The sequence below is a fragment of the Crinia signifera genome, chromosome 4 (genome assembly GCF_055691185.1).
Source record: "Crinia signifera chromosome 4, ASM5569118v1, whole genome shotgun sequence".
NCBI classification, from domain to species: domain Eukaryota; kingdom Metazoa; phylum Chordata; class Amphibia; order Anura; family Myobatrachidae; genus Crinia; species Crinia signifera.
In genome coordinates, this window is record NC_139220.1 from 125,921,121 (window position 1) to 125,948,507 (window position 27,387).

At 44.2% G+C, this 27,387-nt stretch overlaps 1 protein-coding gene and 1 long non-coding RNA gene across 2 annotated transcripts in view; both read right to left on the minus strand.

Moving 5' to 3' along the window:
• The window catches only part of LOC146072419 (uncharacterized), a 419,935-nt gene that overhangs the window by 143,453 nt on the left and 249,095 nt on the right, over positions 1-27,387 (minus strand). The window lies entirely within an intron of this gene.
• The window catches only part of DCN (decorin), a 68,826-nt gene that overhangs the window by 26,636 nt on the left and 14,803 nt on the right, over positions 1-27,387 (minus strand). Inside the window, exon 3 of the mRNA XM_083182384.1 lies at positions 17,739-17,851. Within this exon, the coding sequence (XP_083038510.1) occupies positions 17,739-17,851 (113 nt within the window). The remainder of the gene's footprint in view (positions 1-17,738; positions 17,852-27,387) is intronic.

The window sequence follows — 27,387 nt, forward strand, 5'->3', positions numbered from 1 at the left end:
ACACTTTAGCCCCTCCCCCTCTGCGGAGATCAGCAGATCTGCTTATTTAAACAGCGAGGTGAGGGGGAGGAAGCTGTGATCAGAGGGGTGGAGTGGGGGTCCCCCAGAAACCGGGAGTGTTGCCCACCTTTCCGGGGGGGGGGGGGGGCGGGAGGGTGACCCGATTTTCGTGACCCTCCCGGCCATTCCGGGAGGGTAGGCAACCCTGATATAGATATATATATATATATATATATATATATATATATTCACTCTGCAGGGTCCCTCACTTGGAAGAATGTCAGATAGACAGGCAGATGTATATACATATGTAGAAGCTGTAGAAGATTTTCCACTTGCACTGGCTTGGTAAATTATCCAAAAAACAAGCTCTAACCTAGTAAGAAAAAAAATTGAAAAATAGGAATATAGGGCCTGCTTAAGACCTGGTAGTAAGGCTGCAATTTTTGCAGATGGACAAAACCATGCTGCACTGCAGGTGGGGCAGATGTAACATGTGCAGAGTGAGTTACAATGCTGCAACTTTTTCTTATGCCGAATTCCACCGTACTTCACCTGCAACTTTATTTTGAATGCAAAATATTAAGAAAAATATGATACATTAGTCCTCTGAGTGACAGGTGTCTCATTGAGACTAGTTGTGTGAGGATACATCTAGGACCTTATTCTGGTTAAAAGGCTGCAAATTCACAGCCTTGCGAGTTCATATGACGCCGCCCTGCGAATGTTGATACATACACCCCCCTCACATGCCGTTTGTATGCACAGGCTGCAAATCGATATTTAACTTTAACATCTATTCGCAGGCTGTGGGTAAAACCCACATCACTCAATGGTGGCCGACCAGCGAATGATGTGGAAGGCACATGCACATCTAAGGTTACTCTGGGGTAACCTTAGATGTGTGTGGACATTCAGAAGGAAGTAGACGGGCAGCTGACATACTGTGATGTCAGCTGCCCGCCCCCAGCCCCCATGTCACCATGTGTTTTCCAAGGGAACGTTCAGCGTTTTCATGGGAATACCCATGAAATTCTGGGTGTTCCTAAGGGTGCGACTATCTGCCACCCCATGCCCCTTGTTCACAGCCTTGGGTGTGTGCACCCAGCAAACAGTCTGTTCGCCGTGGCAGCACACACCCGGCATATGCATATGCACATGCACAGGCTGCGCATGCGCATATGCAAAATATCGGCCCCCATGCGAACAGACCAAGATAACCCAGTGCATTGCATGTAAGGAGATAGAACGTGTGACCTTACGACATGCATATACTAGGCATGAGTACTGCTCTAACAGACATTGTAGTGTTACTGTACATTGGGATTGCTGAACATGTTGAGAATTAGTTGTACAATTTCTTGTTTTAATTTGCAGATTTGAAGTCAATGTTCTAACAGATGTTTTCTATAACCACCAACAACACAGCCAGTATTATAATAATCTTGTTGGCTGCTTTGTGAACATTGTTGGGCTTCCAAACAACTCTTGGAGTTGACTTCTAAAAGCTGTGTATTTTGAAATGCATTTTAAGCTCTGGCTGGATTTCTAAACACATTTCCCAGGTTTATCCGGTTCTTCCAACACATTCCATATGAAAAAAACTTGAAAAATGTGAAGAAAATATTGAAATCTACTGTATTCTTTTGGAACATATTTGTGCAGCTGTTCTGACCTTATTGGGGGTTACCCCATAAATGTAAAAAAAAAATGAAATATGTGTATATATATATATATATATATATATATATATATATATGTATATATATATATATATATATATATATATATATATCACACACACAGGGAGAGTAATTGCAGGGCTGCTGTCCAGTCTTCCCTGCTCCTAGTACTGCACCACAGAGAAGTCACAGCCACAAGCAGTGGATTTATTGTCCCCAATAGAGGGCACCGACATTGTACCTTCCAAAGGGTATTGATTCACTCCAGGGAATCAACCCCTATCATTTATAAAACTCTGTTCGATATAAGAAAAGCCTTCTCTTGTTATATACTTCTTATTGCATTGCCCCTGAAGAAGTCGTGTTGACAAAACACATTGGACTTCTTAAAATAAAGAATTAAGCTTTGAACGAAGTCTACGTTGCATTGTTTGAACACCTGAATTCCACTTCGGAAAAATGGATGATTGAAATATCATGTTTATCATACTTATATGCTAGGTGGTACCATTAGAGCACGCTCCTAACATCCCCCCATTTTATATATAGGCGACACTCATCTTCAGAATAACATCTTTTCTACGTTTCAGGGGTCTTCGCCCCTTACGTCAGGAAAGTTACTACAAGCATTTAAATAGGAGATCTCATCAGCTCAAACACACCTGATTCAGGGGGTGAGATTTAATAGGAGGAGATATTCAGAAAGTGAGAGATTTGGTAAGAAATCTCCATTTTTTTAAAGCGGCAATCATTTACACTTCAAAATCAAACTGGAGATTTCTTACCAAATCTCTCACTTTCTGAATGCAAAAAGTATAATTACACACCTTAAACAAACAGATAAAAGCATATGTAGTAACAATAAAGCTACTAAAAGACAAAAAAAACATAATTATTAAAAAAAAAAAACACAATTCAAAATCACTCATAAAGAATGAAAAATAAAATACTACAAAAAACAATGTAATGGTAACTTTTCATTCAACCCTCCTGCAGAAACTGTATGTAAAAGGGTTCACATTGTTAGGTGTTTAGCCGTATCTCTTCCACAGATATGTGTAGGCTATCATCCTCTAGCGGATACTAGACAAGTTACAGTATGTTTCGCTTGTAAAAAGTGTTGAAGCTACGGCTTGTTCGCTACTGCCAGAAGAGATAACAGATCTAATGGTAGAGCGATGCCAAGTCATTTGATCTTTGAATAAATATTATGTCTTCCCTATATTATGTAAACCACAAGGGCTATAGATCATATAGACAAAGGAGGAAGAACATGTTAGTCTATGATGAATTAGGAAATGCTTACCTGTATAGGGATGACAGAACAATCACCAGTGAGTAAAGAACTACATGGTATGCATACCAAGCATTTATAACAACCAGTTTTAGGTTTTATAGCTACTAGATTTGTGATGTCATGTTTCACTAGAATACTCCAAATTTTTCTTCCCAGTTGGTAACTGGGCATTAATCTACTATTACCGAAAGTGGAAGCTCATTGTCACTGTTTACAATGGGATATAATGTTTTGGTTACATAGTTACATAGTTACATAGTAGGTCAGGCTGAATAAAGACTTGCGTCCATCTAGTTCAACCTATGTTTATAGTAGCTTATCCCTTGTTGTATAGTATGTTCTGATATTTTAAAGACAGATTATGTTACTTATTCGTACCCATGGATGTTTTTAACCAATAAATGTTTATCCAACCTTATTTTAAACGTATTTATAGTGTCTGCCGACACTACTTCTCCAGGAAGAGAGTTCCAAAATTTGACTGCTCTGACTGTAAAGAATTTTTTTCTTCTAGATGAACAAAATCTTTTTTCTTCTAATCTAAACTCGTACCCTCGCGTCCTAGATTCCTTTCTAGTAGAAAAAGGGTGTTTGACAGTTCCTTATATTGGCCCCTAATATATTTATACATGTTGAGCATGTCCCCCCTTAAATGTCTTTTCTGTAGTGTAAATAGTCCCAAATTGTTTAATCTTTCCTCATAGCTTAAATTCTCCATTCCCCTAATAAGCTTTGTTGCTCTTCTTTGGATTTTTTCTAATTCTATTCTGTCCTTTTTATAGTGTGGGGCCCAGAATTGTACTCCGTATTTGAGGTGAGGTCTAACCAATGATTTGTACAGAGGCATAATTACTTTTGACTCCCTAGTTTCCATGCCCCTTTTAATACATGCCAGAATACTGCTCATCATACACAGAGCTGGAAACTCCTCCCTCTCTTGGGCTGCCAGTACATCAGTGGTGCAAGTAGAAAAAATGTCATAGTGGTACTGTGCTGAAAAATGGGTGTGGCCAGGGCGTGGTCAGGGGCGTGGTCATGACACAATGGGGAGTGGCTACAAGACAAATATGTGCCAGATATGCCCCCATAATGCCACACATATGCCCCCACAGCGCTAGATATGCCTCCACAATGCCACACATGCCCCCCCCACAGTGCTAGTTATGCCCGCCAGTGCCAAATATGCCCCCACAGTGCTAGTTATGCCCCCCACAGTGCCACACATATGCCCCCACAGTGCTAGTTATGCCCCCAGTGCCAGATATGCCCCCACAGTGCCACACATATGCCCCCACAGTGCTAGTTATGCCCCCAGTGCCAGATATGCCCCCACAGTGCCACACATATGCCCCCACAGTGCTAGTTATGCCCCCAGTACCAGATATGCCCTCACAGTGCTAGTTATGCCCTCAGTGCCACACATATGCCCCCACAGTGCTAGTTATGCCTCCCACAGTGCCAGAATATATGCTCCCCACAGTGCTAGAATATATGCCCCCCACAGTGCCAGAATATATGCCCCCCACAGTGTCAGAATATATGCTCCCCACAGTGCCAGAATATATGCCCCCCACAGTGCCAGAATATATGCCTCCCACAGTGCCAGAATATATGCCCCCCACAGTGCCAGTATATATGCTCCCCCACAGTGCCAGAATATATGCCCCCCCTCAGTGCCAGAATATATGCCCCCAGTGTCAGAATATATGCCCCCCAGTGTCAGAATATATGCCCCCCACAGTGCCAGAATATATGCCCCCCACAGTGCCAGAATATATGCTCCCCCACAGTGCCAGAATATATGCCCCCCACAGTGCCAGTATATATGCTCCCCCACAGTGCCAGAATATATGCCCCCCACAGTGCCAGAATATATGCCCCCCACAGTGCCAGAATATATGCCCCCCCCCACAGTGCCAGAATATATGCCCCCCACAGTACCAGAATATATGCCCCCCCACAGGCTGCTCCCCTTGTGTAAAAGGACCCCACAGGCTGCTCACTGCTCCCCCTGTATTATTACCCCAATGATCTACATACCTGGTCTTGTAGTCAGGTGTGTCCATCGACGATGGCTCCAGCGAGACTCCGGCTCCGTCCAGACTCCAGCGCCGTCCATTCCATCCTGGGACACCCGGCATGTGGTGGGGCGGGACGTCGGTGCCTGGGTCTGCGGGGGATGCTGGGGATCATGCGGCGCCGAAGCCATGGCGTCACAACATCATGGCGCAAACCGGCGCATGCGCATTGGACAGCGCTCGCCGGGTTTTTATGGCGGTACGGGGTACCGGCACTATTTGTTATAGCGGTACGCCGTACCACCCCGTACCGCCATACTTTCACCCCTGCAGTACATGGAGCGATGACAGTAATAGCTTTCCAGCAGGAAGCCATTCTGTGCAAATCGCCAGAGCTACAGTGCTTCTATGGGCTGCTGTCTATGCAGCACAGAAGCAATCCTTTGCAGTGAGCATGCCCAGACTTCAGTGAGTCACTCAGTGTGACGAAGCTGAAGGAAGGTATGCATTTTATTTGAATAATATTTGTGTGTGTAGATCTTTATTGAGTATCATTTTTTTCACAATATAACATTTTATTAAGAGTATCATTTTGTGTACTTTAATTAATATTAAAGTTATTAAAAGTGTGTATTTTGCTCTGTACCTGTGTTTGTGTGCATGAGTACATAATTTATTTACAGTAAATGCATACAAACACTGGTACAGAGCAAATCAAACTAATAACCTGCAAATAATTAATGGCTGTTTGCAACGAGCAGTACCCAGGAAATTGCAGCCCCCCTTAAGTCTAAAGGCAGGAACCGCCACTGGTTACAACTTATAACTTCATTGGATATCGATGGTAAATTGACTCCTCTCTCATTTCATCAACAGGTAATTATACTAAAGAATATCGCAGCTGCTTGCACTGATTTAAAACTGGGTAATTATACTCAGGGCCATCTTAAGAATATAATGGGCCCCTGGGCAAAATAATTTGAGGGCCCCCCTCCCCTCATAACCCCCCTCCTTTCATAACCCCCCTCCCCTCACAACCCCCCTCCCCTCACCTATGTGCAGCAGCAGCGGGTGGCGGGGATCCGGGCAGCAGTGGGTGGAAAGGTCCGTCCAGGAAGTGGCAACTCAGACCTTGATGTAGTGCTTTTTGCCGCCGTGCGGGAAGCGCTGAAAGAATGGCTGGGCGCTGATTGGCTGAGCGTCCGGCCAATCAGCATATGGCCAGTCTTTTCAAAATCAGCACAGCAGCGCTTCCTGGCCGGCGGCAGACAGCACTACATCAAGGTCTTCGCTTCCTGGACGGACCCTGCCACACACTGCTGCCCGGGTCCCCTGCACACGCCGCCCGCTGCTCGGGTCCCCTGCACACGCCGCCTGCTGCCCGGGTCCCCGGCACACTTCGCCCGCTGCCTGGGTCCCCTCCACCCGCCGCTGCCAGGATCCCCGCTACACACCGCCTGCCGCCTTTCCCTAGGACAGTGCCATCTTCTCCATTGTGGTGGGCCCCTACTATCCTTGGGCCCCTGGGCAACTGCCCATTAAGCCCAATGGGAAAGACGGCCCTGATTATACTGCAGAATATTGCAGTAAAACTGTAAAAAGCTGTTATTGTGGTTTTATCTGTGCTATGTCAAGAACTTAGAAATATTGGCATAGTGTTACTGACCTAGGTCTGATAAGCACCTTTTGCTGGAGGGGGAGGTGTGTTGGGAGGGGCAGTTAATTCAGGATGGGCACATGTTTATGTAGGCTGATATATTCAGTATAGTGTGGGACGTCAGTCCTTTAGGACGTTGGGGGTCTAGTTATAAAGGGTCAGCTTTAAATTAATAGCAGCGTTATATCGTCGTTAAACCAAAGGAAACCAGAAGGCAAACTAGGTGCATTGGCCATGGGGCCCCGGCATTACACCCAGAGGCTGGTAGGATCCCCCCCAACATCATACTTGCCTACCTCACCCTCTCCACGCTGGCTCTCCCTACAGGAAGTTGGCCTGTTGAGCCCTTCAAGATGGCGCCGTAAATGGCTGCCTAGGAACTGTGCACTAAGCCATATGTAACCCAATATCTCCTGTGTGATAACTGTACTGTCTCTTCTATAACTGTGTGGTCTTTGCTTATTCTGTTACCTACCTGGCTGCTGCAATGACCAATGGCACTGCTGATGGCTGCCAAGGTGCTGTGCAGCTCAGCAGGTATGGTTCCATGTGTGATAACTGTACTGTCTCTGCTATAACTGTTACCTACCTGGCTGCTGCAAGGACCAGTGGCGCAGCTTAAGGCTGCCTAGGCGCTGTGCAGCTCGGCGGGTATGTGTTCCCTGTGTGATAACTGTACTGTCCCTGTTTATATTGTCACCTACCTGGCTGCTGCAATGACCAGTGGCGCCGCTGATGGCTGCCTAGGAGCTGTGCAGCTCGGCGGGTATGTGTTCCCTGTGTGATAACTGTACTGTCCCTGTTTATATTGTCACCTACCTGGCTGCTGCAATGACCAGTGGCGCCGCTGATGGCTGCCTAGGCGCTGTGCAGTTGATTCTGATTCTGATTCTAAAGGGCCCCATACATCAGCAATTAATTGTGACAATCCTCAGATCTGAGGATGATTGTCACAATTAATCTTTAATGTGTGGGCTCCCCCTTTTGGCAATCCCAATCAACAATTAATAGGGATGGCCAATCGATTGCTGAATCAGATTTTTAACCCCTTCACGACATTTGACGTATATATACGTCATGGCCGGGAAGTACTTCCCGACCGTTGACGTATATATACGTCATGGCTTAAAACTGTCACTGCGTCTAGAGACGCAGTGACAGAGGGACGATGTCTGCTGTCCCTGACAGCAGACATGTCCGTGCATGCCCAGGGGGGGCTGCGATGCCGCCCCCCCGTCGGCGATCGCTGTGATTGGCTGTTCAGTGTGAACAGCCATTCACAGCGTTTTCTGTGTCACCGGCGAATAACGTTCGCCGGTGACACGGGATCGGAGGTGATTGGTGCTGTAAAGTACAGCACCAATCACCGCGGGGTGTAAGGGTGACACTGGTGTCACCCCACCTCACCCCGCCCGCCCCCAAAGGCCGTGATTGGTTCGTCGGACCGACGGACCAATCACAGCCAAGGAGGGGGGTTTAAACTAACGGTGACTGCACTGCAGACGCCATTCCGGTCTGGAATGGCGTGCAGTGCGGTCACCGTGCCCAGCTGCCGCCAATACTGACCAGAACCCATCCAAATACTTACCTGATCACTGCCTAGATATTGCTTATTCTTGTGACATCTTGTGACATCCTGTGACATCTTGTGCTGCTGCGAGTTATTAGATAGAGAGAGAGATAGAGAGAGATAGAGAGAGATAGAGAGGCCTAGTGCTATATTTTGTGCTGCTGCAGTGTGATAGAGCTATAGATAGAGAGATAGAGAGAGATAGAGAGAGAGAGATAGAGAGAGAGATAGTGACAGATAGTGACAGATTGTGCTATATATTTTTTATATAACTGAAAGAGATATAGAGAGATAGAGAGAGATAGAGAGGCCTAGTGCTATATTTTGTGCTGCTGCAGTGTGATAGAGCTATAGATAGAGAGATAGAGAGAGATAGAGAGAGATAGAGAGAGAGAGATAGTGACAGATTGTGCTATATATTTTTTATATAACTGAAAGAGATAGAGAGAGATAGAGAGAGATAGAGAGGCCTAGTGCTATATTTTGTGCTGCTGCAGTGTGATAGAGCTATAGATAGATAGAGAGAGATAGAGAGAGAGAGATAGAGAGAGATAGAGAGATAGTGACAGATTGTGCTATATATTTTTTATATAACTGACTGCTGCCCCCCCTTTTGTGCTGATCAGTATAAATTAACTGATCAGCAACTTTTTGGGGGCGCAGGTTTTTTTTTATATATAGATATACCTGTCAGTGCTGCTGCTGCAGTGTCATAGAGTGATAGATAGTGAGAGATAGAGAGATAGAGAGAGATAGTGACAGAGAGTGATAGAGAGTGCTAAATTTTGTGTCTGCTGCCCCCGCCTTTTGTGCTGATCACTATATCTGAGGTGATCAGCAACTTTTTGGGGGTACAGAGGTTTTTTTTTTTATATATACCTGTCAGTTGCTGCCAGTTGCACTGTCAGTTGCACCAAAGGTTGTGCACCTGCTGCCCCTCACTGGTAATCAGTGTCGCATCACTGATCACCTTTTTTATTTTTTGTGAGTGCTGTGGGGTCTTTTTAAAAAATTTTTTTTACACACACTGTGATTTTGTGTGTGTCCTGTGGCCACTGTGCGCTGATCAGTGACGTACATCACTGATCAGCTTTTTCGGCACAGGGTTGATCTATTTTTTTTTTTTGATCAAATTCCTGTTGCCTTTGAGCGCTGTTCAGTGACGGACGTTACTGACCAACATCTGTGCTCAATTTTTGGCGCAGGACCTTTTTTTTTTTTTTAACCCCTTCCATTTTTTTTTTTTTTAACCCCTTCCATTTTTTTTTTTTTTAACCCTTCAATTTTTTTTTTTTGTATTTTTTTTTCTGCACTACATACACACTACACACTACATACCCCCCGGGTTGAAATAAAGTTTGTACCCCCCCCTACACTATACACGTGTTGAAACATTTCACTACCAGTAACACAAAAATATAAATGGCATCCCAAATGTCATCCCAAATGTCGTCCCAGTCATCCAGGAGAATGTATTCAGTGGAGGAGGCATATGCCATGCTTGCCTCTGACTCTGACACAGCCAGTGAGGCAAGCGGGAATTTGAAGGATTCGTCTTAAGCTCTTCTTCCTCCTCTGGTGATGAGGGACCCCCTCAAAGACGCCCCCGTAGAGCAGCTGAGACCCCCCCCCCAATAATTGATCTCGTATGGACCCCACCACCAGACAATTTTGAGCCCCAGGTTCCTGAGTTTTTGGCCATCCCAGGAATCCAATTTGATTCAACAGGTCTCAGAGAAATTGACTTTTTCAAATTATTTTTCTCTGATGATTTTATAAATTTAATGGTGGACCAAAGTAATTAATATGCCCAGCAGTTTATTGCTCAAAACCCCACGTCATCATTTGCTAGGTGGACCCCTGTAGATGCAGTAGAGATGATGACGTTTTGGGGTCTGGTGTTACACATGGGCATAGTAAAAAAGCCACAAATTAGGCAATATTGGAGTACAGATGTTCTGTACAGCACCCCATTTCACCGTATGGCCATGCCCCGGGCTCGTTTTGAGGCAATCCATAAATTTATACATTACACCGATAATGCACAGTGCCCACCCAGAGATGATCCCACCTTTGACAGGCTATTCAAAGTCAGGCCGGTCATTGATCATTTCAGTGCCAAATTTGCAGAGCTATACATCCCTGATAAATGTATTAGTATCGACGAGTCCCTTATACATTTTAAAGGAAGGGTTAAATTCCGCCAGTACCTTCCCAGTAAGAGGGCAAGGTATGGCATAAAAATGTATAAGCTGTGTGAAAGCACCACAGGGTACACCCACAAGTTTAGGGTATATGAAGGGAAGGATTCAAGAATTGAACCACCAGAATGCCCCCCCTCCCTCGTAGGTGTTAGTGGAAAAATTGTCTGGGATTTAATGCACCCCTTCCTGGATAAGGGTTATCACCTCTATGTGGATAACTTTTACACCAGCATCCCCCTGTTTAAGGCCCTTGGTTCTAAAGGTACAGCAGCTTGCGGTACTGTGCGCAAGAACCAAAGAGGCCTCCCCAAAACGCACATTGCCCAAGTAATGAGAAGGGGTGAAAGCAGGGGAATATGCACCGAAAATATGTTGTTGGTCAAATATAAGGACAAGAGGGATGTCCTTATACTGACAACAATTCATGGAGACAGTACCACCTCCATCCCTGTACGAGGTACCAGTACCCACACCTCAAAACCAAATTGTATCCTAGATTACAATAAGTACATGGGCGGAGTGGATCTTTCAGATCAGGTACTGAAGCCGTACAGTGCCCTGCGGAAAACAAATATCTGGTACAAGAAGCTGGCCGTGTATATCATCCAGATGGCACTGTATAACGCTTACGTGCTATTCCGTTCTACCGGCCAGAGGGGGACATTTATGCACTTTCAAGAGGAAGTCATAAAGAGCCTAATATTTGGGAATCAGCAGGCAGAGGGCCCCAGTACTTCTAGTACTGGCCCCCGTATTGTACCAGGGCAGCATTTTCCCAACGAAATCCCCTCCACTGCAAGAAAGGGCAGGACACAAAAAAGGTGCAAAGTTTGCTATAAAAAGGGAATAAGAAAGGATACTATTTTCCACTGTGAAACTTGCCCCGACAAACCCGGCCTATGTATAAAGGAGTGTTTCAAAATATACCACACATCTATGGATTATTAGGTTCATCATTTCACCGTGCTTCGGGGGTCTTGCTAATGCCACATAGCACCCACCATTCATTCCACCAGAATCTGAGCTGCAAAATCCAAAAATCACTCCTTCCCTTCCTGCCATGCACCCAACTGGTATTTTTTGGTCACATGTGAGGCATTGCCGTACTCTGGAGAAATGGGGGCACAGATTTTGGGGTGCTTTGTCTCCTTTTGAGCCAGAAGTACATTTTTGTGTAAAAAAATGTATTTTTTTCATTTTCACTGCCCAGTTGTACCAAAATTGATGAAACCCCTGGGGGTTTGAAATGTACACTATACCCCTAGATGAATTCCCTGAGGGGTGTAGTTTGCAAAATGGGGTCACTTGTGGGGGGGTTCCACTGTATTGGTAATGCAACATAGCACCCACCATTCATTCCACCAAAATCTGTGCTCCAAAATCCAAAAATCACTCCTTCCCTTCTGAGTCCTGCCATGCACCCAACTGGTATTTTTTGGTCACATGTGAGGCATTGCCGTACTCTGGAGAAATGGGGGCACAGATTTTGGGGTGCTTTGTCTCCTTCATTCCTTGTGAAAATGAAAAATTTTGAGCCAGAAGTACATTTTTGTGTAAAAAAATGTATTTTTTTCATTTTCACTGCCCAGTTGTACCAAAATTGATGAAACCCCTGGGGGTTTGAAATGTACACTATACCCCTAGATGAATTCCCTGAGGGGTGTAGTTTGCAAAATGGGGTCACTTGTGGGGGGGTTCCACTGTATTGGTAATGCAACATAGCACCCACCGGATTCGGTATGAAATCCCGACGGTCAAAATCCCGACGGTCATAATACCGACAGCAATTGACAGAAAGTCAAAATCCCGACATGGTCAAAATCCCGACATTTAAAATCCCGACATGGTCAAAATACCGACAAGGTCAAAATACCGACATTTAAAATCCCGACAAGTTCAAAATACCGACACATAGAATGTAGACAGGTGAAAAAGTCAACATGACTTTCGGGCGACAGCTCGCGAGGTCGATATGGGCTTTTCACAGTTTTTTTACCTGAATGTCGACACAGTCGACATGGACACAGTTGGAAGTCAACCGCAGCCCCTCGCATAGCTCGCTGCGCTCGCAATGCTTCGGGCACGGTGCCTCGCTACGCTCGGCACACTATTTTATTCTCCCACCACGCCCTAGTGGATGGTAGGGCATGAAATACCGCCTGTCGGCACATGTCGGGTCAAGAAACAGTGAAAAACCCATGTCGACCTCGCGACCTGTCGCCCGAAAGTCATGTTGACTTTTTCACCTGTCTACATTCTATGTGTCGGTATTTTGAACTTGTCGGGATTTTAAATGTCGGTATTTTGACCTTGTCGGTATTTTGACCATGTCGGGATTTTAAATGTCGGGATTTTGACCATGTCGGGATTTTGACTTTCTGTCAATTGCTGTCGGTATTTTGACCGTCGGGATTTTGACCGTCGGGATTTTGACTGCATCCCCACCCACCATTCATTCCACCAAAATCTGTGCTCCAAAATCCAAAAATCACTCCTTCCCTTCTGAGTCCTGCCATGCACCCAACTGGTATTTTTTGGTCACATGTGAGGCATTGCCGTACTCTGGAGAAATGGGGGCACAGATTTTGGGGTGCTTTGTCTCCTTCATTCCTTGTGAAAATGAAAAATATTGAGCCAGAAGTACATTTTTGTGTAAAAAAATGTATTTTTTTCATTTTCACTGCCCAGTTGTACCAAAATTGATGAAACCCCTGGGGGTTTGAAATGTACACTATACCCCTAGATGAATTCCCTGAGGGGTGTAGTTTGCAAAATGGGGTCACTTGTGGGGGGGTTCCACTGTATTGGTAATGCAACATAGCACCCACCATTCATTCCACCAAAATCTGTGCTCCAAAATCCAAAAATCACTCCTTCCCTTCTGAGTCCTGCCATGCACCCAAATGGTATTTTTTGGTCACATGTGAGGCATTGCCGTACTCTGGAGAAATGGGGGCACAGATTTTGGGGTGCTTTGTCTCCTTCATTCCTTGTGAAAATGAAAAATTTTGAGCCAGAACTGCATGTTTGTGTAAAAAAATGTAATTTTCCATTTTCACATCCCAGTTGTACCAAAATTGGTGAAACCCCTGGGGGTTTGAAATGTACACTATACCCCTAGATGAATTCCCTGAGGGGTGTAGTTTGCAAAATGGGGTCACTTGTGGGGGGGTTCCACTGTATTGGTGCTTGGGGGGTCTTGCTAATGCGACATAGCACCCACCAAAATTCCACCAGAATCTGAGCTGCAAAATCCAAAAATCACTCCTTCCCTTCTAAGTCCTGCCATGCACCCAACTGGTATTTTTTGGTCACATGTGAGGCATTGCCGTACTCGGGAGAAATTGGGGCACAGATTTTGGGGTGCTTTGTCTCCTTCATTCCTTGTGAAAATGAAAAATTTTGAGCCAGAACTGCATGTTTGTGTAAAAAAATGTAATTTTCCATTTTCACATCCCAGTTGTACCAAAATTGGTGAAACCCCTGGGGGTTTGAAATGTACACTATACCCCTAGATGAATTCCCTGAGGGGTGTAGTTTGCAAAATGGGGTCACTTGTGGGGGGGTTCCACTGTATTGGTGCTTGGGGGGTCTTGCTAATGCGACATAGCACCCACCAAAATTCCACCAGAATCTGAGCTGCAAAATCCAAAAATAACTCCTTCCCTTCTGAGTCCTGCCATGCACCCAACTGGTATTTTTTGGTCACATGTGAGGCATTGCCGTACTCGGGAGAAATTGGGGCACAGATTTTGGGGTGCTTTGTCTCCTTCATTCCTTGTGAAAATGAAAAATTTTGAGCCAGAACTGCATGTTTGTGTAAAAAAATGTAATTTTCCATTTTCACATCCCAGTTGTACCAAAATTGGTGAAACCCCTGGGGGTTTGAAATGTACACTATACCCCTAGATGAATTCCCTGAGGGGTGTAGTTTGCAAAATGGGGTCACTTGTGGGGGGGTTCCACTGTATTGGTGCTTGGGGGGTCTTGCTAATGCGACATAGCACCCACCAAAATTCCACCAGAATCTGAGCTGCAAAATCCAAAAATCACTCCTTCCCTTCTAAGTCCTGCCATGCACCCAACTGGTATTTTTTGGTCACATGTGAGGCATTGCCGTACTCGGGAGAAATTGGGGCACAGATTTTGGGGTGCTTTGTCTCCTTCATTCCTTGTGAAAATGAAAAATTTTGAGCCAGAACTGCATGTTTGTGTAAAAAAATGTAATTTTCCATTTTCACATCCCAGTTGTACCAAAATTGGTGAAACCCCTGGGGGTTTGAAATATACACTATACCCCTAGATGAATTCCCTGAGGGGTGTAGTTTGCAAAATGGGGTCACTTGTGGGGGGGTTCCACTGTATTGGTGCTTGGGGGGTCTTGCTAATGCGACATAGCACCCACCAAAATTCCACCAGAATCTGAGCTGCAAAATCCAAAAATCACTCCTTCCCTTCTAAGTCCTGCCATGCACCCAACTGGTATTTTTTGGTCACATGTGAGGCATTGCCGTACTCGGGAGAAATTGGGGCACAGATTTTGGGGTGCTTTGTCTCCTTCATTCCTTGTGAAAATGAAAAATTTTGAGCCAGAACTGCATGTTTGTGTAAAAAAATGTAATTTTCCATTTTCACATCCCAGTTGTACCAAAATTGGTGAAACCCCTGGGGGTTTGAAATATACACTATACCCCTAGATGAATTCCCTGAGGGGTGTAGTTTGCAAAATGGGGTCACTTGTGGGGGGGTTCCACTGTATTGGTGCTTGGGGGGTCTTGCTAATGCGACATAGCACCCACCAAAATTCCACCAGAATCTGAGCTGCAAAATCCAAAAATCACTCCTTCCCTTCTAAGTCCTGCCATGCACCCAACTGGTATTTTTTGGTCACATGTGAGGCATTGCCGTACTCGGGAGAAATTGGGGCACAGATTTTGGGGTGCTTTGTCTCCTTCATTCCTTGTGAAAATGAAAAATTTTGAGCCAGAACTGCATGTTTGTGTAAAAAAATGTAATTTTCCATTTTCACATCCCAGTTGTATCAAAATTGATGAAACCCCTGGGGGTTTGAAATGTACACTATACCCCTAGATGAATTCCCTGAGGGGTGTACTTTGCAAAATGGGGTGACTTGTGGGGGGGTTCCACTGTATTGGTGCTTTGGGAGTCTTGCTAATGCAACATAGTACCCACCATTCATTCCACCAAAATCTTTGCTGCAAAATCCAAAAATCACTCCTTCCCTTCTGAGTCCTGCCATGCACCCAACTGGTATTTTTTGGTCACATGTGAAGCATTGCCGTACTCGGGAGAAATTGGGGCACAGATTTTGGGGTGCTTTGTCTCCTTCATTCCTTGTGAAAATGAAAAATTTTGAGCCAGAACTGCATGTTTGTGTAAAAAAATTTAATTTTTCATTTTCACATCCCAGTTGTACCAAAATTGGTGAAACCCCTGGGGGTTTGAAATGTACACTATACCCCTAGATGAATTCCCTGAGGGGTGTAGATTGCAAAATGGGGTGACTTGTGGGGGAGGTTCCTAAATTTTAGCACTTATGGTGCCTAGAAACCTACATGGTGCCTAAAAAAAAATCTCATAAAAAGGAGGCTCCAAAATCAAGTAGGTGCTCCTTCTATTATGAAGCCTGTGGTTTGGTCAACGTGCACACTAGGGCCACATATAGGATATTTTTGAAAACAAAAGAATTGGGGGAATCAATTTTTAGTCACATTTCTCTAGTAAAATCTACTGTATTCGTTAGAAAAATGTATTAAAATTGAAACTCTGCAAAAAAAAAGAAATTTTGAAATTTCACCTACACTTTGTTTTAATTCCTGTGAAACACCTAAAGGGTTAACAAACTTCCAAAATGCTGTTTTGAATACTGTGAGGGGTGCAGTTTTTGAAATGGCATCATTTATGGGGGTGTCTCACATACAAGTCCCTCAAAGTCACATCAGAACTGAACTGGTCCCTAAAAAAATCAGTGTTTGAAATTTTCTTGAAAATTTGAGAATTTGCTAGTCATATTTGAAGCCTCCTAGTGTCCAAAAAAATGAAAAGGGGGTGGAAATAATGATTGCAACATAAAGTAGACATATGGTCTTTGTTAGTTATTAACTATTTTGAGTGGTATGATTATTTGTCTCACAAGCAGAAAATGTGACATTTTGCATATTGCTAAATTTTCCATTTTTTCACGATATTTTGGTATTTTTCACAAAAAAACACAGACTGTATCGACCAAAATTTACCACTAACTTGAAGTACAATGTGTCACGAGAAAACAATCTCAAAATCACTGGGATAAGTAAAAGCAAAAAAAAGTTATCCCCACTTAAGTGAGACATGTCAGATTTGAAAAAAAGGGCTCTGTCATGAAGGCACAAACTGGCTCTGTCATGAAGGGGTTAAACATGTTTAATAATCTGGTATTATCTGGGTTACACACAGACATCACACACTGGGAACATTATTTGACAGTGATTGAGTTGCGAGAGGATTTGTAGCTATAAACCGATCAGTATGATCTTTGCAAGACATTCAAAGCCTTGCACGGGTCAAGATTTCACTCTGGACGGTTGGCTGCTAACTGGTCGCAGAGCAGTGATCAGGTCTGAATAACCCCCAGAAACATGATAATCAATGCTGTCAATTTCTATTTACAGGTATTTAGATTAAATCTAAAGAGTTTATTTCACCCCCCTTAATTTTATAGAAATGTCAAACTTTAATTGTAAATCTGCTAAATTTGTAAAAGAGCACTTACAGTACAAATATTATATACTAGGCTAAGAAATCATTATTATTATTACTACTACTACTACTACTACTACTACTACTACTACTACTACTACTACTACTACTACAGTACTACTACTACTACTACTACTACTACTGCTGCTGCTACTACTACTACCACTACTACTACTACTACTACTACTATTATTATTATTATTATTATTATTATTATTATTATTATCCCTTATTTATATGGGCCACAACAGGTCCACTGTTCCATACAAAGGCCTTTATTCAGATCTGGGGAATAAAAGCAAAGGAGTATACTGAAGCAATGTAACATTTTAGATTAGAAAAAGTGAAAAACGTTATTGAACTTTTCCTAACACCATTCATGTAGGTGCTGATATTTCTGACTTTCAGAAATATTGGCAGACATTGCATACCCCCTATACCCATATGTTTGTAACTGAGTAGTGGTGAATGTTTCCATTCCTCTATACTTTCTTTGGTTAAGACTCCTGCTGCATAAAATATTTTGGTGATAACAGAATAGTATATCTTACATGAAGATGTTTGAGCTGCTTGAAATCCTCATCCTTAATCTCTGTAATCTTGTTGTTCTGTAAATCTAGTAACGTTGTGTCAGGAGGGATGTTTTTTGGCACTTGCTCCAACCCTGAAAAAACAAAAAAACATATATGTACAAAATAAATAAAACAATAGAGAAAATAACATGTTCAATACAGTATCACAGTTGTGCAATAAAACAGATTCCCATGGTCATACATTTATAATCTATACATACAGTATAATAAAACTGTAAGGGTTGTGTCTGTACATAGATTCTTTTGGGGAGAAATATACTTTTAGGGACTGTTTATGAACTATGGAGATGAAAAATAATCCAGATTTTTTTGTCTGTCTGTTCACACAAAAACTACTGGATGAATTTGGATTTCATTGTTACTATTGTGTAGCTTTGTGACCTAGAAAGAAACTGATGTACACAATATCAGGAAGAGGAGTAATAAAGGAAGAACCACTTACAGATGGAGCAGCTCCCGTCAGAGCTGCTCCTGGCTATACAATCGCCATCCGCCAGCATCCACCAGCTGACTTAATGGAGGGCACGTGCACAAGACATCTGTGAGTCCCATTTTGTCGGAGCCCTCCGTCGTCCTCTGCCGCTCCTCCGCAGCCCCCCCGCCCAGCTCCCCCATATCCCTGCCTGTCTCTGTGAAGTGGAGAGGGGCAGGGAAAGTGATCCCTGCCACCGTGCTGATGGGGACGTGCGTGTGTTTGAGATGCTTGCACGTCCCTGTCAGATGGATCGCCTATCCACAAGCCTGTGCCAGTTAAGGTAATCTGGCGATTCCCTGCGCTGGCTAAGAGGTGCTACATCTGTAGCTTGTGTTAGTTCTACTGAGCATTAACAGACATCCATGCGAGCGAAGCTACAGACAAACATTAATATCTAACTAAGGCCCTGATTCAGGTTGGCTAGGTAAAACACAGCAGCTTACCGAGAGCCTGAAACGACACCCAGCCAAATAACCACCCTCCCCCGCCACCAAAGCCCCTAGGTACCATGCGAGGGGATGTGTATGACTAGCTGACCATCTTATTATTTTTTCTGCCTTTGCAAATGAAAGTCAGTCTCAACTGACTTTTGTTTATGAGCGTTAGAACAAAAACGGGGAGGGCAACTGACGTCCTGTGTTGTCAGCCGCCCGGCCAAACAGCCAGCATTTTAATGGGGACACCAAACAATGCTGGCCCCTAAAGGAACAGCTAATAGAACAACTTTCTGATTGACACATCTATCTTAAATTTAATATTCTAAGAATGATATTATACAGTAAAGGATTGTGCATTGCTCATTGTTCATTCAAATGAGTTCAAATAGTATCCAGTAGTAGAAAAAGTACTCGAGATGAGGTATTCAGAAATCATAATTACTTGTGAAGCTCTAAATGTTACAGTATATATATCGATACTGGTGAGCAGTGTCGGTGTCACAAATGTTGATGTTGATATGTTCGAGATCCTGAAGGAGTGGGGTTAAATCAAGCTGGTTTTATTAAGTAAACAGAAGCAGAAGTCTCAAATAACCTTCGGCAAAAAAACTTACGGTACTTGTGTATTATAAAGGTGCCCCCGATTTCCATCGCAGGGCATTGTACAAGCAAAAATTGCGTCGCATTGCATGTGATATGATCGCATGCGATGCGACGCTATTGTACCCGATTTTTAATTGTATAGGCACCTAGATGGGTAATGACTATTTTAAATGCCCCCCCATTGTTAACGCCACCCCACTATCAACGCCAACCCGAAGTGTGGCGAGCGCAGCGAGCCCAAGAGGGGCGGCGGTACGCGTCCTCCGACCTTTTCATACCCCCACTATTCCTGTCGGCGTAGAGTTGATTTTACATAGTGTGGCGAGCGCAGCGAGCCACCGAGCCCGCAGCGAGCCCCGCGATGGGACGTGTAATACTTGTGAAGTAATGCGCGGCCCCTCCCGGGGCGCGATGCGCGCGCCACGCTTCGGGCTCAGTGGCTCGTTGCGCTCGCCACACTATATAAATTGAACTCCACACCGACGTGGATAGTGGTGGTATGAAAAGGTCGGAGGACGCATACCGCTGCGCTCGCCACGCTTCGGGCTAGGTGGCTCGCTGCGCTCGCCACACTATGTAAAATCAACTCCACAACCACGTGGATAGTGGGGGTATGAAAAGGTCGGAGGACGCATACCGCGCCCCTCGCGGGCTTGCTGCGCTCGCCACGCTTCGGGTTGGCATTGATAGTGGGGTGGCATTAACAATGGGGGGGGATTTAACATACTCATTACCCATCAGGGTGGGGATACAATTAAAAATCGGGTCTGGGTGGGCATTTAACATGGGAGTTATCCCAAATCGCGATATTAAAATTGTACACTCAGCTCGGGGAAAGTCTCAAATCGGGTCCCATCGCATACCATCGCATACCTTAATTAGTGGTATGCGATGTGATGCGATGGGCGCCGTGATAATACACAAGTACCGAACTAACATTTGAGGAGCTGTCACAAATTATTTGGAAGAGTTCCTTGGAGTATTATATAACAATAAAAAAAATTCAGAGACTTTTGACCCTCTTTTGCACCCTCAGAAACCTTCACTAGCCTCCCCACATGCCCTGCAGCCAGCACAGAGAGCCAGTGACAGTTGGGCTGGGGCATGAAGGGTTCATCAGGGGAATGCGGAGGTAGGGGTCCATATTAAGGGGTTTGGTTAGTCTCTAGAGTGAAAGCGGACAGTCCCCACTATATAGTAAATACTGTAGTGCATGCATGACAATGTACCAAATTAATAACAATGATGCAATGTAAAAAATACTCCATAGTCACGTGCAGTATATGGTAACATATGTATATTTATTTCAATTGTACAGCATTGGACTCAACTCGGACTATCCAATGTGCCCCTGTTGGCAAATCTGACCCTGCTGCCAAGGAATATGCTATGATATCAGCATACATGAAATGAGATGATGAGATTCACCTTTATTGTCATTACACCAATACATCAGGGCAACAAAATTGAGAATAAAACCAAAGTCACAATGTCCAACCCTCCATCAACCCAAAGTAACATTCAATTCGGTACTTATGTATTAGCCGGGTTCCTGGCTACGCTACGCTGACAACGTAGCTTTGGCTACATTGTCAGTGTGGCCATTGCCGGGCGGCCGGCTAATATGTGAGGGGCGGTGGGGATTCAGCGGCGGCCGGGCGTGGGATTTAGCGGCGGGCAGCTTCACTTAATAGAAGGACGGGCGGCGGCGTTTATGTAGCCAGCATAGTGGTGTATTGTATTCTCACTACACCACTAGGCAAAATACATAATGGGCGCCCTGCTAATACATAAGTACCTTCAATTCTAGGGAAAAGACTATCCCTCATCCTATTCGTCCTACTTCTAATACAACTAAAACGCCTACCCAAAAAGGCAATAATACAAACAATCCATTAGCCGGATGAGTAATATCCTTTAAAATATTATGCGCTCGACAGAAACAGTGATTCCTCTGTATGTCCTTTACGGCTGGAAGAGGAGTTCCTATTATCCCTTGTGCTAATTTGACCACCCACTGAATTGACTTATGCTCTATAACCCTTACATTTTTCCTTGCTCCTCCAACTAAGTGAGACAGTGGATGAAGGAACTGGCTTGCCAGCAGGTAATCAGACTCTGTGTGTGGTGGAAACAAATATCTCACAACAAGTTTATATTCCAAAGAGACAAGAAAAAGCCATAGCACAAATCCTGTTAGTCATTGTTGTTCTGTTTGGATCCAAAAAAGTCATAGATAAATGTTCCCCTATAGTTGCACCATACATAGCCCCAGCCTGGCTAGTTTTTCAGGAGCATATCCTGTTCCATCCAAGTCATATTACTTTATGTTTGCTTAATCAAATACCATTCAATCTGTGTTTCAGGATATATCATACTTAAAATGACATGGAACATACGGTAGGAACTGGAACACAGGATAAACATTCAATAAGATAAATCAGATTCTAAATTCCATGTCTTCAGATAAAGAAACAAATAATTTGTACTAATGGATGTACTAAGGCAGAAATGCCGTAAAAAAAAAAAAGAAACAATTTTCTGGGTTTTTACTAGGGGCATTTTTTTCAATCCTGGAATTTAGGAATGAAAAATGCCCAATGGGATCCTGGGATTGGCTTCCCTAATTAAAAAAAACCCACCCCGCATATTTATTTACATGTGCGTTGTGGCTGGGAGCTATGTGGTGTGGCCGGGAGCCGGGCAGGTGGGTGAGGGAGCTGAGAGCCAGGTGGGTCGCTAATGCAGCCAGGGTGATTGGGCAGGCTGATAGAGAAGGGAGGGCAGTGTGCCCAGGACGAGATGGGCTGTGTGGTCTGCGCAGTGTAACGAGGTCAGAGCCGATGAGAGAAGCTGGGCAGCGTCTGAGCGGGTGCTTGATGCTACCCAGCATTAGACTGCCATGCATTAGTCTAATCCTGAAATCCCGAGATTGGAAACTAAAATCCTGGGATTGAAATCCCTGTGTTTTGGGGTTCAAATCCCAGGATCCCGCCGATCCCGACGATCCCGAACCCGGGATTGGCCACCCTAGGTTTTGCCATATTTCTGAATGTACTAAAGCCCTGGTCCTGTGGCTCTTATGCAGCGGGTAACACCATCTATATAGAAGTCAATGGGTTTCTTTGCACATTGCTATGTGAGGCATATTGCGCATGCTCTGAAGCCACCTACATCATTGTGGGCATGCAGAGAGGGACTCTGGGTTTATAGACCCAAAAGTCCAGGCACCAAAGAGCATCACAAAGGGCTGATGCCCAAGGATCATGGCATCAAGAAACAGGGCTAGAGAAATGGGTGCAGTGGTACGAACGAAAACACAATGGAAAAGGGATCTACTCATGACAGCTTACAGTGCATCCTAGAACAAAGCACCAGATGCAAATAGGATGGCACTTAGTGGTGTGCTACTGACTACTGCCTAGGGTCATTTTAAGAGAGGACGAGCCCCGTGTGTAGCCCCTCCTCTCTGCTAGTTGCAGCCCCATGCTGCCCAGTGCAGTAGAGACTGTGCACTAGAGTGCTCAGACTCTACTGTGCATGCGCAAACCTTTGGAAAAATTGATTCACCGGAGGGTAATTATTAGGAAAATGGGTGCAGTGTGTGCGATGTGGGCCCCCCTGGGAATGAGGGGCCAGTGTGAACTGCGCACATGGCACCCATTATAAATACGCCAATGCCACTGACTCTTTCCACTCCAATCTGCTCTCCATGCTGCTAACAAGATCATCTTCATCTCTAAACATACAGCTGCCTCGTCATAGAAGAGATATTAAGATATCCAAAGGCTGCTCCGTGTTTGAGTTGTTTGGCCAAGCAGCTATTACAAAAAATTGGGACGTCACTCACAATAAGAAAATACAGATAGGATGGTAGTAACTGCGTTAACACAACAATTATCCAGGAACACTATAAATAAAATACATTAAATATGTTAATAATATAACAATTGTATACAGTATTATATGAGGTATTATGATGTTCACCCAAATGGCTAAGAGATCCTATTAGGGGTGTGCTATGGGCCATTTTTCGTGGTTTGTGTTTTGATTTTGGATCTCCTTCGTGTTTTAGATCTGTATTGGTTTTAGATCTGTATTTTTTCCAAGTAAATCATAAAAACAGCAAAAATCACAGAATTTTGAGGTGTTTTTGTTCCTACAGTATTATTGACCTCAACAATATCAATTTACACTCATTCATAGTATAGTCGAAATATCTCAAAGCTCATAATATTGTTTTTAGGCAAAAAGGTTGCTCCCAGGTAGCTGGATGACTAAGCTAAATGACATGAGTGGGTGGCACAAACAGGAGACATATCTAGGAGTATCACTGTAGTGGCAGACAGAATATCAATTTTATAACTATGCCATAAAAGAAATGCTCCAAAGAACACATAATGCAAAGAAAAGAGGTGCAAGATTGAATGGTTCTTGGGTCCACCCACCCACTCTTATATTAAACAGGACATGCACACTTTAACAAACCAATAATTTCAGCGACAGGGACTTCCACACTTGTGGCTGAAATTATTGGTTTGTGTGGGCCCCACAAAACAAGCTGCCAATGATCTCTCCCGGCACAAACTGGCTCTACATAGGCAATATGTCATCATCAGCCTCTGATTCCTCACCCCCATCAGTATGTACATCTTTTCTTCTCACACTCTTCTATCTAGATCAGGGGTGGCCAAACCAGTCCTCAAGATTTACCAACGGTCCCGGTTTTCCAAATCACCTAGCTGGTGCACTGCTGTAGTCATTACTAACTGTCACATTTTCAAACATGCTGCATTCATTCCAACTATACAGTAGATCCACAGTTTGCCTGTAAAACAGGAACTGTTGGTAGATCTTTAGGACAGGTTTGACCAACCCTGATCTAGATAGTATTTGGTAGGGGACACACAGTACATTAATTAACTGTTTAAATCCCAATGTATTAACAGAGGACACTGAACACACATCTAATAGCAGCATAGCTGTTATTGCATCAGTAATCCACTGTGCAACTGGGTGACTCCTGTCATACTTGATCTAATTAAAAAGCAGCACCCCTGGACCAATATGGCACATTAAGCAATAACCCTATAATGATACAACAGACTTAGCAGCACCCCAGGACTGATAAGGCACGCAGCAGAACCCCTGGACTGATACAGTAGAATGGGCACCCCTGCAATAAAAAGAAAAAGCAAACTATATATTTTTTTCAAAATACACCAGCCCCTTAGATGTCACAGCAGCCCCTCAGAAGTCCCCCACAACAGCCCATTATTAGTCCCCCACAGCTCCCCCTTAGTAGTCCCCCACAGATCCCCTTATTAGTCCTCCACAGAAGCCCCTTAAAAGTCCCTCACAGCAGCAGACGGCATGGACACGTCCATGCTGTTAAACATCAACAGCCGGAATGAAGATGGTGCTGATCACCAGGACTTATATAGAATACAAAACTTGCTATAATCTGACAGCAGGATGATGACATTCGGCCTCAATTTGGATTCGGACAATGATACGAAATATTGAGCTACCCGCGAGCCGCCTGGATCAGGTAAGTTTGTCTGTGTTTGTTTTTTTAGGAACTGAACGCGCTTAGCTCTGATTCTTATATACATCTGTCTCCCCACTCCTTCAATCCCAATCCTGACTTCCTCACTTAAAACCCATTTCAAGCTTCTCACACTAATTTACAAAGCCTTCACCCATTCCTGTCCAATTTACACACTCCCACCCATCCTTTTTGCTCCGATAATGCACACTGCCTCCCCTGCCATCTGATTGTTCCCTACTCCATGCTGCTTCCATCTTTTGCAATTCTCTCCCTCTCTCTCTCTCTCTCTCTCTCTGTGTCAGACTCTCTACCCCTCTACAAATATTCCAAAGGGCTCTTCATATCCCTTTCTTCTTCTACTAACTCTATCCTCGCTGTCTATCCCATCTTTGTCACCCGTGTCTGTTTGCCCCCTTCCCTTCAGAAGTTATCACGAGAGGGGCCTTCTTTCTTCAAGTGGTTTTCCATCCCTTATTTATATTATCACCTACTTTATACTCCCTACTTTGGCACCTAACCCTTGGTTTCTGTCAGTACCCTGCTTATTTGAAGGTTATGACCGCTGATGCATCAATGTTCTGCATTGTCTTTTACTATAAGTCACTGTTTTCTTGTTCTACTCATTTGTTCATTAACCTTATTAGGCACTGTAGAACCTTTGCGGTGCCAAATAAATAAGGTAAAATAATAAAAATGAGCAGTTGAGTTCTGAGATAGTGTACAATTATATGCGTTTTACAAATGTCCACAAAATATTATTATTTTCTTTAAAGCCAGTGGGTCTGCACACTTAAACCTACATCTACAGACAATATGCAGTTAAAAAGGTTCATAAAGTAACAAGAAAACAGTAGAATGGTAGAGTGATTCTTTTTCTAAGCTCTCTTTCTGTCTCCTTCCAGTAAATTGTTCACCTCAGCAATTTGGACATGGAATGAATAGAGTGGGAGTTGACCGTTTTATGACTCTTGTAGAGAAATTGTTTCCAAATTAAGTTTAAAAATTGTATTTGTTTCCAAGGGTTCTGCAGAACAGATTTCTGCTTTTCACACTGAATGCCAAAAGAACATAAGATAGTTTAAATTAAAAACTGTCAGCGGGACAGTTTTATAAAAAAAAAAAAGTGATATGTAAAACAGATGAAGTAGTGGAAATGAAACATGTAATAGCAAGAATATAGCAGCTTAACCCTAACTGTGCATTCTTCAGGCCAAATTCAATTATCTGTAGAAGCTATTCAATTAGAAAGCCTTACCAAGTTAATAGAAGTTTCAATAGTAGAAAATGCAGCAATTGGTTCCAGACAAGGGAAGGTGAAAAGAAAAGACAAATCTATTGGGCAACAATACAGTACCCCTGGGCAGCAATCTCAATGAATAGTAATGTACAGGGGATTTCAGGAGGAGGGATGCCACTGGCCAGGATGCTGGCACCCCCACCACTGCCACTCACCCACTCCCTGGCGTATCCCCAGCACCTGTACAATGTAGATGACAGGCACTAAGACTGGCACATGCACAGTATCGGCCTCGGTACTGCACTTGCGCAAACCCCCAGCTTCCATGGGCTGCTTCGGCCCCAGCTCACAGCCCCAGCACCTGAACAATGCGGATGACAGGCACCAGAACCAGTGCATGCACAATATCGGCCTATGTACTGTGCATGTACATACCCTAAGTTGTATAGGCAGCTATGGCTGCAGCCCATAGAAGCCATAGAGGCAGCCCAGAGGAAGGGAATACCCTCATTGGGACTGCCTTGGTTGACTGGCAGGTTGGACTGCCATTGAACAAGTATGCCCCCACAGTGCCAGCAACAAGTACGTCCCACAGTGCCAGGTGTTTCCCAGCAGCAGCACATTCACCATTGTTGCTGCTGCCGGGGAGAGGACAGTCCGGTGTCCCCCTGCAGTTTTGCTGCCACTGCTTCTCTTCTCAGGGAAGAAGAGCACAGCACACCACGTGTCTCTCCTTCCCTTCATTTCCATGTGACTGGGCCATCTGCCAATCAAAGCTCATGGGCCAGCTCCTGATTGGCTGCCGGCCCACGAGCTCTGATTGGTGGATGGGCAGCCCAGTCACAGGGATGCATAGTGAGGGGTAGGAGAGATGCGCAATGCGCTCTCCTCCCCTCAGGATCAGAGGGAGAAGGTGGGCGGGTGGCAAATAATGGAGGAGTGGGCTGGCAGGCGGCAGATAATGGAGAGGCGGGCAGCAGAGTGTTCGAGCCACCCGATTCGCTGCTAGTAGCTCGCGAGCCACGGGTTGGGACAACAGCTCCAGATACTTTATTTGCTGAAACTTGCTTGCTAACCTTTTTCTATCATTATTAAAAAATGTAAATATGAAACATATGAAACTTTTTAAGAGCTTACGGTGCCCATACACGGTACAATTGTTATGTGCAATGAGATGCGGGCACCCGTTACACATTTCACCACACAGCTCAAAAAGTATTTGCTGCACACACTTTTTGTTCTAGATCTCATCTCATCTCATTGCATTTCAAAAGCTATGCAATGTGATGAGATATTGTATACAA